This window comes from Colias eurytheme, chromosome 21 (genome assembly GCF_061535395.1).
Source record: "Colias eurytheme isolate Ceu_HAF_F1 chromosome 21, ilColEury1 Martin Lab GWU primary, whole genome shotgun sequence".
Classification (NCBI taxonomy): Eukaryota; Metazoa; Arthropoda; class Insecta; order Lepidoptera; family Pieridae; genus Colias; species Colias eurytheme.
The window spans coordinates 8,969,567-8,991,124 of NC_143000.1; the positions used below are offsets into that span (position 1 = coordinate 8,969,567).

The window sequence follows — 21,558 nt, forward strand, 5'->3', positions numbered from 1 at the left end:
GGAATGAAAGTGTCAAAGTAAATACCCACATGAAAGTTGAAAGTGCTGCGGGTGGCAGTACAGGTTACCTATAAAATACCTATCTGTGAGACAAATTTAATCAATATAATATGTAATAAAATACCTATCTGTGAGACAAATGTAATCAATATAAGCAATATCTGTAATAAAATATACTGGCCAGCTTTTCACCAAACCCAATATAGAATAGAACTTGTAGGGGCTTGTTATGTGCGGGTGTAATGAAAGATGGATAACTACGCAAAGGTTATATTTCTTTAACTACATATATTTATTCGTATGTAATTAATATTCGACCTAATGCGACCAACCCGCGTCCCGACAAGCCCTTGACTGTCTATGCATAACGCACAAACTGTTTATATACGAGTAACCCAATATTTTAGAGCATCCTGTATACCCAGTGTACCGATAAATACAAAGATACTGTCCTCTTCATAGATAATCTTTGAAATCGAACATCGGCCGATACAGACGGTCATTTGTTACCACTGTACCTAATTCTTTGGTTAAATATCTGAAGTGGGATAATGGGGCTCGTGGGATTCGATTGTGGGATTGAAAGTTAGGATAGTAAAATTTTAAAACTTAAATATTCAAATACCGTCATATTATTTTTTTTACTATTAGTTAGCCTGTAAAATCGAAACGCAATGATGACCTTTCACGTTTCTTCTTCTCGTTTATAAACTATTTGTACTAAATAAACAAATACTTTTATGCGACTTGATCTAAAAATAAATACCAAATTAAAGGGATTTTTTATTAGGTAGGTACTAGGTATGTCTAGTATTAGTACCTACTGCTACATAATTTTTTAAACTATCACTACATAGTATAAAACAAAGTCGCTTTCTCTGTCTCTATGTCCCTATGTTTGGTTAAATCTTTAAAACTACGCAACGGATTTTGATGCGGTTTTTTTTAATAGATAGAGTGATTCAAGAGGAAGGTTTTAGTATATAATTTATTATGTGTTAGAGTTTAGGCAAAGCGGGCGAAGCCGCGGGCGGAAAGCCAGTATTATATAAATTTAATTTTCAATGGTATTCAATTCAGTTTAATGGCAATCGAATGCTGTTTGCATCTATAATAATTACCACTCAATTTAAATTAAGTTTATGCTTATTTAATGTAAAAGTTATGTAATTAAAAAGAGAGCGTGTGTGCCGAGCGATCCGATACGTGTCAAAAGTGAAACTTATTTGGCAAGATTCAAAGATACAAAAATCGTCGCCTTAATCCACGACGTGACGGTATTGTCATGACGCGTCCTTTAAATTTTGCTCTCAACGCGACTAAAAATGTTTCACTTTAAAAATATTTATTATGGGATTGAAATTAAATCTATTTCATCCACAATATTCAAAAGGGACATTCCAAAAATGTATCACCATCGATTTATCCAGCCCAATGGTATTCAATGAACAATGAATCTATTTAAATATGAAACAATGTACAATCCCTCTAATCCAGGCATCAGAATCGAACCCGCGACCATTGTCTCGTCAATGACAGATCTCAATGCTTTATTGATCTGCTAAGACAATTTGTATCTTTGTGTCGAATTCAGTAGGGTAAGTGTGCTTAGTGGGGTATGATTAGCTATGTTTAAATATTATCTATTTATTTAGAAATTATAATAACACTTGCATGCGAACTTATACGTTTAAAAATGTAAACAATAAATGACCCGATGCGGATAGCTGACAAATAGTCCCAAGATTTGCCAACGCTCAGTATAATAATATTTAAATGTTCTATTTTCAAATTTTTAACTTGATACATTTTCATGTTATCAAATTTGTGGTTAGACGTATGCTTATTAGCAGTACCTATTTAATTTATTTGAATACTGACCAGTATTACTTACAATAATTTAAATTTTACTACACATTAGAATTCCGAAGGCTTTAAAAAAAGAGCTTTTAATGGTCTTCGGAACTTAAAAGAACGGCAAACCATGTACTCGCAACAATTAAGTCTTGCACCATTTCTGGTATTTACTATTTATATACATTATTCTAGTATTTCATTAAAAAAAGACGTGTGGCACTCGGGGACTGCCGCGGTAAAGCTATTGCATAGCATGCCTTCAAGCCACACTTCCATGTCCGTCGTAGTGGGGAGCGTGAGGTTTTTCGTTACGGAATTTCTGGATTCGGTCCCCGCGCTCAAGGCCCGCGATAGAAGCTATGCAATAGCTTAATATGCCATCACCAGTCCTTTTACCCTACATCACAAAATCACCTACTTATACCCGACTAGCATACAATACCATACCCGATATGTTATTGTCAATGTTAAATAAAGTCATTATTTTGATGGAAGGCTTCGTGTTTTTTGTCACTTCAACCTTACAGTTTATATCGAAGTTCTTTCATAACAATAAGGTTCAAAATCGCGTAAAAAAACCTTTATGAAGACGTTAAAATCCTGATATTGACTAATGACCGTTTCAATCGCATAGAAATGTAATATATTAGTTTTATTATATTGTAATTTGTAACCTTGGAATATGCAATATGTTTTTGTGTGTCGGTCCGTTTGTTGTTTGATACGTGGAAATAGATTTATTGGTAGTGGTAGGTATATTTTATTCAGACTGCTTGCATCTATATTAATATTGCAGAGTTTGATTGAACGCACGCATCTCAGGAATTTCTGGTTTGAATTTAAAAATGTTTGTTCGATACCTCATTTATTCAGGATAGGCTATATTATATATAACACTGACCAGAAAGAGTCATCATCACTGAAAAGCTCATCAATATCCAACAAAACTAAAATATTAAACTAACACAGTAAGTTGATGATATACAATCAACTCACGTTAACTCGTCAGCCGCAAGTTCGAGACTTTCAGCATTTCCCCACTTGCTATGTACCTGAAAAACTATAGCATTGAAACCAGTCCTAAAAGAATCTATATTTTATCCTTCTAAGGGAAAACTTCTGTTACATTTATACTCTTCAGAACAACCACACTCCATATTATTATGTAGAGTTAAATACCTATCAAGTCATATTCATTTGTTTTTCAAAAACAACCAATACATTAAGCCATTGAAATTCCACATAAGCGAATACAAAATACCCCAAGGAGCATTTCGACTACAAAGAATCAAACGGTAGGTGGGGATAAAGAGCATCGTTAATATCAATAAACAGTCGATGTACAATGAGGAGACATTTCATCTAGCTGTACTATCTTCGTTAGAAAACAATCGGCAAATGATTCGAGGGCGGCCTTAATGGCAAAATGACGATTGCGCAAAGATTATGTTTGGTACAGATGTGACACATGTTTTATTATACAATAAACTGATATGAAAAGGTAGGTTAAAAGTTAAAGGAGATATTCTGTTATACTTTTCGATATTACAGATTCGAGATTAGAACATAAAAAAACCTCAATTCTGATGATCTTCTTTAGTGTTTGTTGGTTAGTTTCATATTGGCATTAAAATCTGAAAAAAATAATGGTTTAGAACTGAAGTAATGAAAACAACTACATTAATTATTTCAAGCCATCTACACATGTAAAATACATTTCCCAGACCAAACTTATTACATCCTATAACATTCGTTTCCCGCTTTATTTAAATTGTTTATAGTGAAATGGAAAATGTAAATTCTTCTTATTTGTAAATATGGAAAAAACGTTAGCTAAGTATAAGATGTTCAGTGTAAGATTAAAAGATTCAGATTCTCACATTAATAAACATGGACTATTGAAGCTAATGCAACGTTTTCTTCTTATTTTACCTTTGTCACATCTGCAACATAATCTATGTCAGGCTGTACGGGGTAACCGTCATTAATGTAAGTGACTCCGCGTTCGATGCCACCGTTTTTGTCTACGTGATTGATAAAGAAATGCTATGGATGCGACAATATGAACTTGCTTTTCTTTGCTACGCGGATATCAATCCTAACCCGTTGTGATAGGAGTCAGATTTGAAATGTGTTTGTGGACAAATATGCTTCCCATTTCGGCATACTTTTATACGATATTGAAGTTTATTGTACTCAGATTAAATTGCAGAAATGAGCACTTTCTCTTAATGCTTTCAGACGGTTCTGGGATCGATTCGTGGTGGAGGAAATAAAATTGATCGAATTTTCAAGTGTTTTAAAAGGTTTGTATTTATCTCTGTTTATATTTTACAAGGATGGAAGGATCGCTTTTAGATTGATACATATAGTAAGTAATATAAGACAAATATATTTACCCGTTGTCTTTACATAATACGCTTAGGGGGAGTCCGGGAGACTTGAACCGCTTTTTACTAAAAACTCTATAAAATCCGATCAGTGACCTGGAGAGCTTTAAGATCTACACCACATGGAAGCCTTATTATCTGGCTAAGATTTTATACTACTCTGAAAATAAAAGTTGCAAGGAGAAGATAGTAAACGAAGTTGTAATGAAAAATGAGTTTTGATTCAAGTCTCCCCAACCGGCGGGACACTTGCCCATACCTTTTTAGAGAGGGGAAATGACGCAAATAAAGCATATTATTCATTAGTTATGTATTATTTAGACACATTTAACAATAACTAGATTATTCATAATCATCTTCTAAACAATTTAGTGAAAAATGTTTTCAGAGCAACTCCTAAACATAACATTCGCTTCTTTTTATTAATTAAATACTCGATTTGAGGTATCTACTGCTAAATAAATCTACAAAACTAATTTAAAGACATTTCTTACTATTAATTAATATGTGCCTATTTGCCTATTTCTTCAATATTTGCCTCTTGGATGTTCACTTTGGAGGAATTTGGCGTAGTCGAATGCTAGTTGCATTTCTTGTTTTATGGTTAAACCATAAGTAGTGCATTTTACTGCAGGTCAATAAGTAACGAACGAGCAATTTCTCTTTATTTACATTGAAAATTCGGGAGCATTTGTATTGGCCCCCCTTGTCTTGCAAAGGTGTTAACTTTTGTTCACCTAACAGGTAATACCGTAAAGTGGTTTTGCCTATCCCATACCATACATGATTGCAATTTGACGAATAGATTTGCCACTCTTTATTTCTCTGACTGCGCTTTCAATCTTAGACTTAGTACCTAAACGGTTTCCTGCGACGACTACCTTCCTTAGGCTTATTCTGAAATGGCATTTTCTTTCTTAAACAAAACAAAAGCTAACTTAAATAGTATACAAACTGCAAAGGGAGAGTTAAACCATTGTTCAAGTCTCCCGACTGCAGACTGGTTCAACTCTCCCGAACCCGACCCAAGGCCATATCTTGATTTTTTCCAACAAATCCACTATCAACTGGAGAACAACACTGAACGTACGACAAAATATGATAATCTAGTAATGCAATAACGTAGGTGTTTGATATATACCTTCAGAAATGCGTTCATAGCAATTAAAACAACAAAGCCAAAAAAATTCACTCCGCGACGATGAAACCACTTTTCCGGAACTCACGGTCGAACGCGTCTGTTATCACTCAAAATTGTGAGTTGCTTGTGATTGGCGGGTTACGCGCGTTCATTTGTTTGCCACTTGGCGTAATTTGGCACCTAATTTAAAAAGTTATTGAAAGTGGTTCAACTCTCCCACCTGGGCAAGTCTCCCGGATTCCCCCTATACAATACGATACTACACGATTCATTGTAGATTTATCGCTTGAAGAAGAAAGTAATATTTTGTAACACGTTTACTTTACTAAACTATCTCTGCGAAAAATTTTAACCAGATTATTTCAGCCATTCTACTGTAATCAATTCCGTGAATGAAAATGAAGCAACATTTTTACCATTGGTAGATACTTTATTTTATGATTTAGTTATTGTAAGTAAAGTCGCTGGTACAAGCTAGTAGGCATTATATTTTGTCAATATCGTATCATGTCAAGTGTAAATTCAGGTAAATTTGTAAAAAATCACAAATAATCCTCTTAAATCGAATACTAGCACACAAAAACGACAATACCGAAGCTTTTTTATCGACGCGTTGACATTTGGACAAAAAGTATAAAAATATCGTGGGATAAGCTATAGTCTGAGAGCTGGTGGAAAATTTTGTTTGGAAATCTGTTATGCAGAAATTATTAAACCTATTATTGTGAAAATCGCGATAAGATTTTATTTATTTAGCCACTCTTATTAAGTTACCTGATGGATTTTACTCTGATAACATAGTAGTATTAAAAATAGTAGTAGGTAATAGTAGTACTTATTACAACATAAATATAATACATCAATTAGATAACATAGTACTTAATACAAAAACGTACCTACATTCTATACATATTCGTAAAAGGCACTGAAAAAGATGGAAATTAGGCATCGAGATATATGTACACTAGAGAGGCGATCGCTACTACACTCTCTTTAACACGAGCTAGAGGCAAGAATCACAAGTCTCTTTAGTCTGTGCCGGACTGTGCCCCCCGCTTGCCGCGTCAACACGTGTTATTGCTCTGTTCAAAATGCCTTCGTGTGTGCTAAGATATTGTTTTAACAGTTCCCATAATACAAACAAAGCCCGAGGAGTGACTTTTCACCAGTAAGTTTCCTTATTATGAGTAAGTCATGCATTTTACTAATATTGTTATCATTTTGCGAAAAATCACCACGCGTTCTGCGTTTCGCGCCATTTTTCATAGACTAACAGCACAGACGTGACACTATCGATGAGTCTGTTAAAAAAATGTAACTGGATTTTTTAACTATGTATATACAATATATACTAGGAAAGATTACCGTGGTACCTAAATATTTATACTTTTACCCAACTACGCAAAGTAAAACGGTAGGTTATATTAAGTAATATTTATTTATTTGCCTATTTTTATTTATTAAAAAAAGGTTCATCAACAGTTGTTCCAATAGGATTTATAAATTATTATGCACAACAATTACAAATAAACACAACATTCACAGAAACTAATACAGTAAAAGTTCCTTAATCGCGCTTCCTTTATTCGCGTTTTCACTATTCGCGGATTAAAAAAATGCGACCCAATTTCTATATTCGCGACTAAAATTTTTTTTTATTCGCGGATTTAATAAGTACATACTACATACATAATAATAAAATTATTCCAATAGGTATCTTACCCAATATCCTTGTCAAATGGACTAATAAGAAAGTAAAATAGATCTTATTACAAGTTTGCCTAAAGTATATTATGTTCTTAAATGATATCGCCGAGGCCTTTGACACAAGCCGCCTTTGTCGCAAGCCGCCTCTGCGGCGATTGATGTTTTTGAGAATGTAAATAAACAGAATGGAAGCAACCTTATAAGTCAATAAATAAAGTATATTTTTAAATGTAGTGCCGTTTATAGTAAAAGCCGCTTTGCGTATTTATTGTTTCGTCTTTCACATTCGTTACAAAAATTGTGATCGAGTAAGGGGGCGTCCATAAATTACGTGAGGTGTTTTTTTTAATTTTCTGCCCCTCCCTCCCCCAATTTCAACCCCCTCCCCCATCCTCGAATCTCACGTGAGATTTTTCAAAATGTGAGTTTCTTATACGTAAACGCCATCAACATTGAATCATCGTATCCATTTAGTTAGGGCTATTATAAACCAATACTCCAAAATTCGATTACATCATGAAGCAAAAACTGATAAAACTATTGATTACTACACAAAACGACAAAAGCTTACTAAATTGATATTATTTAAAGGAAATTAAAATACATAGTTTAATATAAAATCCTCTTTTTATTAATTCCCTAGTATCAGTACCACCAGATAGTACCGAGTAAACAGATTGCACAATGTGTCGCATCTGCACGCATTGCTTAATCTTTGAACTTGAAGCCACGCCTCGCTCGTTCCACACGTACCCCACCACATCGGCCGCGCGCAATGTTTTTGTTTGGAATAACCTCTCTAGTAGTACATATATCTCGATGAAATTAGGTACGTTATTAAATTTCTAATTGTATCAAAGTGTAATTTTGAGTTGAAGGCTTAACTTCTAATATACCTGAAATAGAACATTACTAGTGTACTAGCTAATCCGGCAAATGTTGTTCTGACTGTTACTTATAATCTAAGACTTACACAAAATTTCATAAACAACGGTCCAGCCGTTTTCGATAGGTGTGGTAACAGACATCGCGACGCGACAATTTTATATATGTATTACTTTTAAAAATCATAATCAAATCAGCACAAAATTAACCACCTCTTCGACTAACACCCATGACGTATTGTCATTGATCTTGAATTCAGTTTTTTTGTTTGAATTCTATACCCCCAAAACACCTGGCTTTATTGACAAGTGTTGCCGGTGTATGTTTGTTACTTCCTTTATACTTGTCTGGTGATCTGTTTAATTAGAAGTGCTATTCAGTGGTTTTCCGACTATTATTTGAAGATATTTTCGCTAATCTTTCTGTACGGGTTTGGTTAAAAAAACAATAAAAACATACGGTAACGAATGGGTTAAGCAACTTCAATCGCGGTCAGTTTATGGATGGATGACCCTTTAAAATTTTGTAGGACACAGAACACAGTTTTTATTATTATCTATATATATATATATACAAATGGAAAATTTATATTTCTTTAAACGTTTAAAAACTTTAAGTTCCAAAATGCGCACACGCAGGTAGTAGCTACCCGCCATCTATTGGCACGCTATACTTTTAAAATTTGGTTTATAATTAAAAACTCGTGCCTCAATTGGTACAGATGAAGAATACATTATTTATTTCTCATATAAATTAACCATACCTATTGTAGGTACCTAATTAAGTCCAATTTTTTTTTCATTTTTTACATTATCTACAAATTCACATTTGACAGCTACAGGTCATTGACATGTCTAGTTTCAAACTTAGATTAAGAAAACATCAATACAACCTTTCCAATATCACATTAAACAAACAGTAGCCGGAATCGAAATAAAAATCGAGTAAGGATAATTACGGCAGGCAAATCGAGTCGGAATCGATTCGGCGGCGCCTTTGATCTCGACAATCATCATTCGGTTTTTGTTGGATTTATTACCAAGACGATTTATATCGACTACTGGGTTTTGTGCGTCAAAATGGGTATTTGATGATACGATGTACCTATTGGGTATAAATTGCTTTCGTATGTATGTGATAGTTGAATTAGTTGAGGAACAATGACCAATTGCTGTAAATTACTAGACACTCAAATTATTTGATACTAGCTTTCCGCCCGCGGCTTCGCCAGCGTTTTCAAAGAAAAACCCGCATAGTTCCCGTTCCCGTGGGATTTCCGGTATAAAACCTATCCTATGTGTTAATCCAAGTTACCCTCTATATATTGTGTGCTAAATTAATTATGTAATCGGTCCAGTAGTTTATGCGTGAAAACCGACAGTTGAAATTATAACACATATTTATCTGTATTTTAATAATAGGCGACATTTAAATAAATAACAACTTGCTAAATAAATATACACATCAAAAACAATTCCGCCACAATAAAAATAAGCACCAATCCCGTCCTTGCATTCAAAAATCGAACAAAACAATTCGAATAGAACCAGAGCGAGATGGAGATAGTGTTTCACTGAAGAGTGAAAGGGATAGCAATGACGCCGGTAAGACCAGTAGCTCAATTACTTCTCCGACTACCCTCTAATTAGATAGTAATCGAATTGTGGCTTATTATTGTGCGCGTGCGCAAATCGAATTTAACGTAATTGTGTATGGGATTGTGATTTTTAATTAAATTTGATTCTTGAATTATTGTTTGTTGGTTGATGTTCAATTATTGCAAAACTAACAGTTTCAGAACGCATGATAGTATCTACCTGAATAATATTATAAATTATTGTAGTGGTGCCCACAGTCTGTCGGAGACTTATAAATAGATTTTTTCATAATTTTAGTAAGATAATTAAAATGCCATGTAAAAAAAATTTAAAAAATGATGTATTCAACGAGCAGGGAACGTTTTAATTTGAAAAAATATTACCAAAATATATTAAACGTTCGAAATTATTACATACTAGCTGATCCGCGCGGTTTCAACCCCGTGGTTTCCTGTTGGCCGTAGCGTGATGATATATAGCCTATAGCCTTCCTCGATAAATGAGCTATCTAACACCGAAAGAATTTTTCAAATCGGACCAGTAGTTCCCGGGATTAGCGCGTTCAAACAAACTCTTCAGCTTTATAATATTAGTATAGATTCAACAAACATGGAATTAAGAGCCCCTTGTACTGAAAGTTTAGGCATTTTAGGCACTGAGATGGCTCGCGCCCGCGTTGCGCAGGAGCCGGCGCGGCATGAACTCCGGTGACCTATGAAGGCGGGCGATTATGCCACAGTATAAATAAATCAGTAGTTCGATTTTATTTGCTATCGTAGGAATGTTGTTGATAAATAAATTTACTACTTATCCTATACCATTAAACGAGCAATATTTGCATATTTATATATTTGTTTGTATATATACAGTGTGGAAATTTTCGATGTGCCCTGAATGGAAAGTACTTGAAATACTAGGGATAGCAAATTTTTCTGAAAGGAAACATTCCTTTTTCAAATTTTATTTTATTATTCAAATCGATAGAAACAATATAAAAGATAATTTATTGTTAATTTCTCGTAAAAATTTTTTGGTCTATTATCTATACTTGCAAGACATTCAACTATCCACAAGAAAATAAATCGTGCGAGTGTAAGATATTAGAAAGTGCTCTTACCATCAAATACTTAGGTGTTCACTTAGATAACCAACTAACCTGGAAGTATCACATTCAAACTCTGGCATCACGCACTCGCAAACTAATGGTCATATTCAGGAAGCTTCGTGACATCGCTGACTTAGATATCTTAAAAAAAGCATATTTTGCCATTGGTCAATCGATTCTAAGTTATTGTATCCAAGTATGGGGCGGAGCAGCAAAAACGCACATGCTCAAGATTGAAAGAGCGCAACGAGCAGTTCTCAAAGTAATGATGGCTAAGCCAATGCTCTACCCTACCTTAACACTTTACAATGATTGTAACCTCCTCTCTGTCAGGAAACTTTATATATTGGACTGTGTTCTAGGCACTCATAACTTGGCAGCTCGACATACAAATCATACTGAAAAAAGACGTAATGATAGAATCTTTAACTTACCTCTTGTTTATACTGTGTCAGCTAAGCGTTGTCCCGCCTACATGGGTCCTTTGCTCTATAATAAAGTAAATAAAATATTAAATATCCGCAACATGACATATTTTAACCTAAAAAATAAAACCACAAGCATGTTACTTACCTTATCATACGTAGAAACCGAAGAATTGCTAAAATTATGAATTAATAATGTGTAATAATGTTAATTGTGTAATAATATATTATTATAATGTAATGTGTAATAATTTTATGTGTAAAAATGTAATTTGTATTAATCTAACTTTTTTAAATCAAATGTATTAGGTATGTAAACCTTATCTATTACTATATTATGCACGCATCCTCGTACACACTCACACTTACACACACACACAAACACACTCACACTAAAATACACACTCACACACACACACACACACACACACACACACATACTCACGTTACTATCTTTTCCTACGTTTTTACTCACGTTATAATGGCACTGTGTCATAGGAGTGGAAAGCGTCGATCGCCTATAGCACAGGTCTAGTACCTAGTTTAGGCGATCGTCGTGTCTCATGTATGTAAACTTTTATAATGTGGGTCCAAATAAATATTTTTTCATTTTTCATTTTTCAAACAAATATATTAATATGCAAATATTGTTCGTTTAATAGTATAGATTATAGAATAAGAAGTTAATTTATATTTACAACAATAATCCTAGGATAACTAACAAAATCAAACTACTGATTTATTTATACCGTGACATGCTCGCCGTTTTACTCGCCGCTCGGTTCTAATACGCGAGCGGCGACTGCAACGTGGTCGGGAGCAAAACTAGCACAGGTCCTCCTTCGATGACGTCCGGCTGGACTCTGGCGGCACTGACGTGGTGCGCGCGAGTCGCATTTTACGTATTATATTTTATATAGAAAAAAATAAGGGCTAAATTAAAAATCTATCCAAAAATTTCCCTGTAAAACCTGATCATAAATGAAATGTCAAATTTTCATAAACATAGCGTTCCCCTAATTCTCATAAAACTGATTATGCTTTTAAAATCGATGTTACTTCTGATTTTTTTTTGATCGAGTCAAATGTTTAATATTGTGTTTTTATCCAAAAAAGTCACTAGATCAAACGTTTATCTGTGCTATATATTTTTTTAGGATTTTAAATATGATGATTTCTATCCAAAAACCATGATTTAGAAACATACATTTCGGAGCAGGGCCCCTTAATTTAAACACCTAATAAACCTTATTTGTAATTTGTTAAAACTAGAAACTCATACATTTAGCAATAAAATAACACTTTTGTTTACACAAAGGAAACATACATCAATACACAACAAATTGTCCATTAATCGACTAAAAAGGCCATAAACTAGATACACCACAAATCACCCAGCCTCACCGTTGACGTACTCAAATAAAAACCGCTATCAAACACACAAATCACCATACAAAAATATCAGTTTCGTTTCGGTAAACGTTCAAGGAATTCATATTAGCCGATTAATAAATTCCAAGAAGTTGGAATAAGACATAAATTTTCATAAAATACACCAAGCTGGCTATCGGGGCCATCTTAATGTGGTGATTCTTGTATTGTCTCAACGTGGTGTGCACAGGTGGGTCATTGGCTTGGAGACAATATTTTGTTAGTCATAATATTTGATATTAGAAGGAGAATTGTTAAAAGGAGTGAGTGTTAAAATATGGCGTTGAAAGATGACTTAAATTTTGAGTGTGATTGATTTGTCGAAATAAAATTTATTTGTGCGTTTATACACGCAAGAAAAGCGTTTTATGAGTAGCATTTGTATACGTAGTATATTATTATTAGTCTGTGGTAGCATAATATTATAATTCATAAGTCATGAAGCAAGGAAAAAGTATGTTTATTTTCCGGTTAAACTCCAAAAGTGATTGATAAAATTTAAATTGATATTTAATATTTAAAAACTAAAACATATCTATCCATCAAGATTTTTAAAGACCTATATGTCTGTATCTTTTGTCTTAACTTTAATCGATTATTTATAGATTACCTATTATTATAGTTTCAAATCTCTAAAGCGTCCAATTACTAATCACACCCACAAATGAAAGGAATTAAAAGCGACAGCAAAACACTACACGGGTCTAACAGACCCCTGGGCACAAACGCGTCTTTAACTGTCTTGTTCATTCATTTGTCAAACCGTGTGGATATTTATTTATTGCAGACCCTCCGCGTGTAAGAAATACCTGAGAAATGCATAATATCGATAAATTTCAAATATCCATAATACACCTTATCACAAGGGAATACGGTTTAAAATCAATCACTCGTACTATACGGACAGCAAATTAAAATCTGACTTGGTAAATCGACTCATAAGGAATTATTTACAAGTGCCTATTTTTAGATATAGATTTTTAGATTTTCAGTCGTCAGCTGATCGCGCTAGCGCAAGGTCGTTGACACAAGTGAAGTGAGAGGACAATGACCTCTAACGTTTTGAAGTGTGCCGTGTGCAATATAGTAATTAATGAAGTACTTGCATTTGTTCATAACAAAATGAAAATTATGGACGAGGATGGCCTATCAAGGATTTGCCTAACAGCATTTACGTCAGGTGAAATTTTGGAAGCAAAAAAACTGCTGTTTGAGGCGGTGCAATCACAGAAAATTAAAATTCGCAAAAAACAAGATAGATCGGTAAGAGACATGGAAGATATAATAGCGCTATTAAAAAATACTGACGCTACGGATCCAGAACGTCTTCCTATTTTTGTGGCCAGGGACCTGCACAGATTGCCGCCTGTGACCTTTGACCATATTGACGTGACACGGTTGCTAAGAGATGTTAATCAGCTGCAAAGTGAGGTATCCGAAATAAAAAATGGTTATATTACACAGAATCAACTGAAAAACATTTTAAATACACAGCATGATAAGTCTATAGATTACATAAATAGAAAACGGGGAGCTTTTGCGAGAAATAGCTTAAATTGCGATAGCGGACCTATGGGGCTACATTTTGATAATGACAATTCATTTAACTGCCGCGGCCGGTCGTTATCGCCCCTAGATACAGCAACGAACACAGCCCAAGGTCACACGTACGAGTCAACGGCCGCTGTTGAGGCCCAAACCGCGGTTTCTGCTTTGCAAGAAAGGGAGGGTTGCATTGCGTCCAACTTGCAGGTATGCGAGAAAGAGACGACGCCGCAGCAATCGCACGTGGAGGCCACCGCGGTTTCGTGCAATATCTTTCCCGCCGAACGCAACGCGGGCGCATCGAGCGTTAACCGGACAATAGGTGCAAATGACGAGTTTATAAATAAAAATAAAGTGGACTTACGTAGTCGGTCTATAGCTGAAGTGGTACGCGCGCGACCGGTGTGCACACAAAATGTGAATAATAATAGCCATAATTCTAATAGTGAGTGGACAGTTGTGCAAAAGAAAAAGAAGCCAATCTTAAAGGATAGGTTTAAAAGTAAAACGGGTCGTGCTAATTGTGATTTGAAGTTTAAAGCCGCCTCAAATAAAGTGCCCCTTTATATATCTAACGTATGTAAGAATACAAGTGAGAAAGACATTAAGGACTATATATTTAATAAAACAAATGAGTCAGTGTTATTGGAAAAAATTAACGGTAAGCGTGAGAGAAATTATAACTCTTTTAAACTATATGTGGATAGACATAAATTAGATATATTTATGAATAGTGACATCTGGCCGGAAGGCATTTCTTTTAGACGATTTGTATTGATTAAAAATTTAAGTAGACACGGATTTGAAGATAGTAATAAAAAAATAAGTTATGGATAATCAAGTATGTACATTTGTCAGTTTTAATTGTAAATCTGTTAAAAGATCAATAGATAATGTCAGAGAATTATGTTCATCTTCAGATATTTTAGCGCTCCAGGAAACATGGCTTCTCCCGTACGATCTTCCTTTTCTCGGAACCATAAGTAAACATTTTGAGTACACTGGAAAGTCAGCCGTAGATTTATCTCAGGGGTTATTGAGGGGGAGACCGTATGGTGGAGTTGCCATATTATGGAGAAAAGGTATTTTTAAATCAGTAAAGACCATTGATTGTTCAAGCTCAAGAATAAGTGCCATAAAAGCCAGTTTGTATGATAATTCTGATATCATTGTGTTTAGTATTTACATGCCAACAGATGCAATGGAGAATTTGTTTGAATTTACGAATTGTTTGAGTGAGATTAAAGCTATAATTGAAAGTAATAACGTTGAAAACATTTATATGTTAGGTGATTTTAATTCTCATCCTAATCAACCCTTCTGGAACGAACTTGTTGATTTTTGTTCGGATGAATCCTGGGTTTGTGCTGATGTACAAAAACTGGGTTTAAATTCAAACATTTTCACCTATAAAAGTGATATTAATGGCAGTTTGAGATGGTTGGACCATTGTATTGTATCACAATCGGCTTGGAAAACAGTACTTGATGTTAACGTAACTCGTGATGTCTTCTGGTCTGATCATTTACCTCTCATTGTCAGGTGCGATCTTAATTTAGTTGTCCCAAAAATAGTACCGGATGTATATGTCGGTCACAATACTACCCAATGGGGTAATAGATGTACTAGGCAAATAGATGAATATCATGAGATATGTCATAGTCAGCTTAGAAACATTTCGTTTCCAAAATCACTTGTATCTTGTAGTGGAAGAATGTGTACAAATTCTGCTCATAAATGTATACTCGACGATATGTATATCAAAATTGTTAAAGTTCTTTCCCATGCTGCAGCTGCTACTCATATGGCTAATAAAAGCTCTAAGGGTCATATAGTTGGTTGGAATAAGCACGTTCGTAGCGCGCACTGTGATGCTCGGTTGAAGTATTATACTTGGCTGTCGCATAATAAGCCGAAAGCAGGTAGGATTTATGAGGATATGTGTCTCAGCCAAAAGATATTCAGGAGTCGTCTGAGATGGTGTCAGAAGCATCAGGACACAATAAAGATGGACATGATAGCCTCTCATAGAGCAGCCAAGAATTTCTCAAAATTTTGGAAAGATTCGAACAAACTGAATATACGACCGAGCTTACCAGTGTGCGTTGCGGGCTGTAACGATGAAAAAGAAATAGCCGATATGTTTAGAAGCCACTTTAGTGTTTCATCTCCGTTGGGCCCGGCGTCTCAGAGGTTCGAACCTAAGACCGGAAGTGATACGGACTTATTGCATTTCACCTCTAAACAGGTTACAGAAGCTATAAAAAGGATGGCAGGGGGCAAATCGCCAGGTCACGATTGTCTCAGCGTCGAACATCTGAGATATGCTGGAGTGCATTTACCTAGAGTTTTGTCCATGTTTTACTCTCTTTGTGTGAGCCATGCGTACTTACCTAGAGATATGACGAAAACTATAGTGGTTCCTATTATTAAAAATAAAACGGGTGATATCTCCGACCACACCAACTATAGACCTATCTCGCTCGCTACCATTATAGCGAAAATCTTGGATAGTTTGCTTAATGAGGAGCTCAGCAAAACACTAAAATTTCATGACGCACAATTTGGTTTTCAGACAGGGCTGTCTACAGAAACAGCTATTTTAAGCCTAAAGCAGACCGTAAAATATTATACGTCAAAAAATACTCCGGTGTACGCTTGCTTTCTCGATCTTTCTAAAGCTTTTGATTTAGTTTCTTATGACCTCTTATGGGAGAAGATGGAGAGAGCGGGCGTGCAACGTGAGCTTCTTCTTACTATGCAGTACTGGTATGAGAGCCAAGTGAACAACGTCAAATGGGGGAACAAGCTATCTGAGCCGTATAAGCTGCAGTGTGGTGTTAGACAGGGTGGACTGACCTCCCCAAAGCTCTTCAATTTGTATATGAATGAGCTGATTGCGGAGCTAAGCAGTAAACCAGTGGGTTGTTGGGTAGATGGTGTTAGTGTAAATAATATCAGCTACGCCGACGATATGGTGTTGCTGGGTCCTTCTGCTGGTTCTATACGGGAGCTGCTACTTTGTTGCGAGAAATATGCGGCTAGGCATGGACTCATATACAATGTGGCTAAATGTGAATACCTTATATTTAAAGCTCCTCGTAAATGCGTCAAATATGAACCCGTAATTACCCTAAATGGGAAAATACTAAAGAGGGTGTCGCAATTTAAATATCTTGGGCACTATGTTACTGAGGACCAACAAGATCAGTTAGACATTGAGCGAGAACGTAGAGCGCTGGCGGCGCGCTGTAATATGCTTGCTCACAGATTTGCTCGCTGTAGTGAGGAGGCTAAAATATCTTTATTTAAGGCGTATTGCCAAACTCTCTACACGGGCAGTCTGTGGTGCAACTATACAGATAAAGCTCTTAGGGCTATTAGAGTGCAATATAATAATGGATTTAGAATGCTGTTGCGTCTGCCGCGATATTGCTCAGCTTCGAATATGTTCGCTCAAGCGCAAACTGACAGCTTTTCCGCGCTCCTTAGAAAAAAGACTGCATCTTTGCTAAAAAGACTTCGTGGCAGCAGCAACAGCATTCTGAAAGTGTTGTGCGACAAGGTGGATTCGCCAATATTAGAACATTTCCGTGAAATTCTAATATATCATGAGTAGTATTATGTTTTTAATTTTTTTATGTTCTTGATGTTAATGAAAAAAAAAAATATATATTTTATCTAATAAAAATTAATATAATTCATAATAAGTACTGACATATTAACTAGAATAAAATTTGTATTGTTACTAACCTAGGATAAGAATATTGTTACTAACAAGTGGACCAAGGATGTTCAATAAATAAATGAATTATTAAATTATTATTTAGTACAATAAGGGTGGTTTTCGTATGGCATTTTTCAGGTCGTAAATTAACAGTTCGTAAAATGGATATAAATTAAAAATCTATACGCGGTCGTTTGGACCCAGGCCACTGGTGTTAATAGATTACAATGTTTTTTGTTTGTTTTCGGATCGTATTTATATTTATGTTTTTATTAGGGACTGTTTAATGTTACCGGGAAGTAAAGGATTTTCAATGATATTAATTGTTAGGATATTCGTTTTGTTTCCAGATATATTTTATTTAGATTGTGAAAATAAATTATATATTATCTTCAAACTAACGTTCATGTTTATAAATTATAACATTATCAATTTTCTTTTAAGTGATGATTCTTCCTATTCTTTTCACCAATTTTTCATTGCAGCGATAAAAATAAGCTCTTTCGTACTTGCTTTTCTTCGATCTATCTTAATACATATATATATATATATATATAAATCTCGTGTCACAATGTTTGTCCTCAATGGACTCCTAAACCACTTAACCGATTATAATAAAATTCGCACACCATGTGCAGTTCGATACAACTTGAGAGATAGGATAGTTTAAACATGTAGGTACCACGGGCGAAGCCGGGGCGGATCACTAGTTCTATATAAAAATTCATCCACATCTGGTCAGCAGGTCAGCTGTAAATATAAATATAGGTACAGAAACAATTTTACATTGCAATAACTTTACTTAGATGTAACTTCGGCCGTAAGGATGAGATATATTTTCACTGACTCGCAAAACATTTTTCGATCTAAATTATTGTAAGGAGGTACTATTATTTTGGAATTTAAAATGTATTTTTTTTCTACCCTTACCTACCATTTTAAAATACTTACTTTTTTCTAAGCAACTTAAAGTTAAAACTAACAAAGGACATAGAATTAAATCAATTTATAGGTCGAGATGTATCTGTGACATGTTATTATTTAGCGCGGCTCTCCCCGTGTTCTGAGAGTCGCCCACGTGCGCTCATATTAATGTCTATGTTCTATAGATTTCTAGAAGGTTCTGGAAGCATTTTGGCGGCAATTTTTTATTGATTTTCGAATATGGAATGTTCTTGAGTATTTTTTTTTTGTTCTATGTGCCAGCTAGGTTCGGATTGATAATTGAAATAAAATTTTGATATCTGTACAGCGATGATTTTTTTTTATTTTGAACTAATTTTACGTTTGTTTTGTAAGATATGTGACATGTGTGTCAACATAATATTGAAAGCACTATTTAATAAATAAATCTTAACGTTGTTTTATCTCAATGTGTTTTACTGCCAACTAAATATTTGTTGTTTCTAAATATTTTATAACAAACTTATATATTATCTATAGATATTAGGTATTGCATCAAATAATGTATGTACTTACAAGATTGTCCTTTATTTTAATATAAAAACCTTAGGGCTTCCATAAAACCTAGGTCCACGACCATCTGTGGTGGTCAATGCAGCTTCTCAATCATTCCCTTGGCCCTTTGTTGCGAATCACGACTTGACGCGTATTGTTAGCTTATGATTCTATTAATTGTATCTAGAAATGTGGAGCCGTTTTGGGGGTTCGCTGGACATACATATGAAAAAATTATGGAGTGTTAATACGATGACGTTTAAAGTGGATATTGTTGTTGTGTGAATTTATTTTTGAATTATTTGCTAAGAAACGTAAGTTTATGAACTCTATACTCAAGACAGATGGAGCGTTGCCGAACTAAACCGATTATTATATCGTCATTTCCATAAAGCTATGTGTGCTGTCATTTCGCCGTTGCACTGTACGTACACGGTGCTTCTGTGTGGGTGTTATGTTACCAGATATTGAAAATTTTCCCAAAATTTTCCCCGACTACGGAAGAAAGAGGGTTATGTTTTTTCGAGTGTATCTATGTATAATATTTCTTTGGCACGCCCTGCAGTATAATTTATAAACCGCTGAACCGATTTTGATTTATGAGGTGACATTGCAATCATCTGAATTATTATGGTAGTTTGGCTACATAAATTAGCTGTCAGGTTTTAATTTTAATATAAATTCTTGTATAAGAATTTTTTTTATAATATTGTAAAAATTCATTTGTCACATAAATGATAAATTTTTAATTAAATAAATTACATAAAAAATGTTCAAAATTACAATGATTACCTGTATTATTTTATATTTTCAAAATATATGAATGCGGATAGCGGTAGTTTTTAGTTGAGAACACGGGACATTTTATTTTTAGAAAGAAGGAAGAAACCATTTATTCCAATACACACAAACACACAACAATAGCATTGTAAATTATGAATAATAGGTAATAGAAAACATAAATTTATGTATGGTTGCTTGCGCTAAAAAAGGATTAAGCCAATCAGGATACCTTAACACTGATTTTCAGTGACACCTTACGACATCCACAGACCACATTGTCAGCTGCTTTACTGGATAATAAATAAATATAATTCCTGAATAATAATAATTTTGTCATATCCATCACGGAGTTCAAATGAATTAAATCGCGGGCGAAAACGACTGACTTTTTAAGCTATATAAACAAACAACAAAAAAAAAGTATTAAGCTTATTAAAATTATCTAATAATGATCATGAACCTTTATTGCACTATACAAATACTTAATCACATTCAAGATCGAAAATCACCGAAGATATTTTAACCATTTTACCGTTTTACCCATAAAAATGGCAAATTCATTTTCATAATACTGGCAGCATACGTTGAAGTTTTGTATTCCTTCGTATATGTAAAATTATTATTTGTATACAAAATTATATAAGCCAAATAATCTACAGAAAACCTGTACAACGATGTTTTATCTTTTTGTTTGTTTTCGGGAACAAATTTTACAGCGTTTTAATATCACAAGACAGCATTTTTTTACTAAAATAGCAAACGACTTTTGACGTATTGCATGACACTAGAATCGCTATAGCACTGGCGGAGGTCCGTATTCGTTTTTGATTTCGTATTTTCTTTGACAAGGGCGATGGATGATTGTCATGCTCCATCTGCATTTTATTTTGTAATCTAAGCTCATGACGTACTTATATATTTTAAAAAAGTATCTAGCGGCCTGGCCCGGCTTACATGTTTGCGTTTTCTCTCCATAAGAACCATATAGGTTTTATAAAAAAGAATTATCGAAATTGGTCCGTTTACATTATGCGTTAAAATTTGAATTTAATAAATTACTAGACATAATAGAATATAATATTAAGGACTAGAAAACATCAAAAAGCTAGAAGCCCTACGCAAAAAAGTATATTTCAATATTAAATACACGTCATATTCATTTCTACCATCACCAGATACACTATCAAATGTTTTTCCTTATGTCATCATAAAATAAATAATCTTTAACAATTTAACATGTTTATACCGCAGGTTGTACCCGTGGTACGTGACTCTAAAATGTGGTATCAGTACCATCTGAGTTCATTCACTGTTAAGGTTTACGTAGACTTGTATGTGGTAGTTTTGTATTGAATTTCGGACTTCAGTTTCAGGAGTTAGACGTTAAATTGTATAGTAAAGTAAACTAACTTATCCCATCAAAAACATCCTGTAAAAAACCCAAGTCTCGCAGCTCAGTCTTTCTACCGTCAAAAGTTGTGAGATCCATGTAATACCAAGTCGGTT

General features: G+C 34.4%; 1 protein-coding gene across 1 annotated transcript; it reads left to right on the top strand.

Moving 5' to 3' along the window:
- The first annotated feature begins 13,586 nt into the window (after positions 1-13,586).
- LOC149899343 (uncharacterized) lies at positions 13,587-15,744 on the top strand. Its single transcript, XM_090114734.1, has one exon. The coding sequence runs from the start codon at positions 13,587-13,589 to the stop codon at positions 14,919-14,921; it is 1,335 nt and encodes a 444-aa protein (XP_089970860.1). The 3' UTR covers positions 14,922-15,744.
- Positions 15,745-21,558: the final 5,814 nt, after the last annotated feature.

Excerpts from the sequence above, each read along its gene's own strand:
- LOC149899343 (XM_090114734.1), top strand. The coding sequence starts at position 13,587 with ATGACCTCTAACGTTTTGAAGTGTGCCGTGTGCAATATAGTAATTAAT.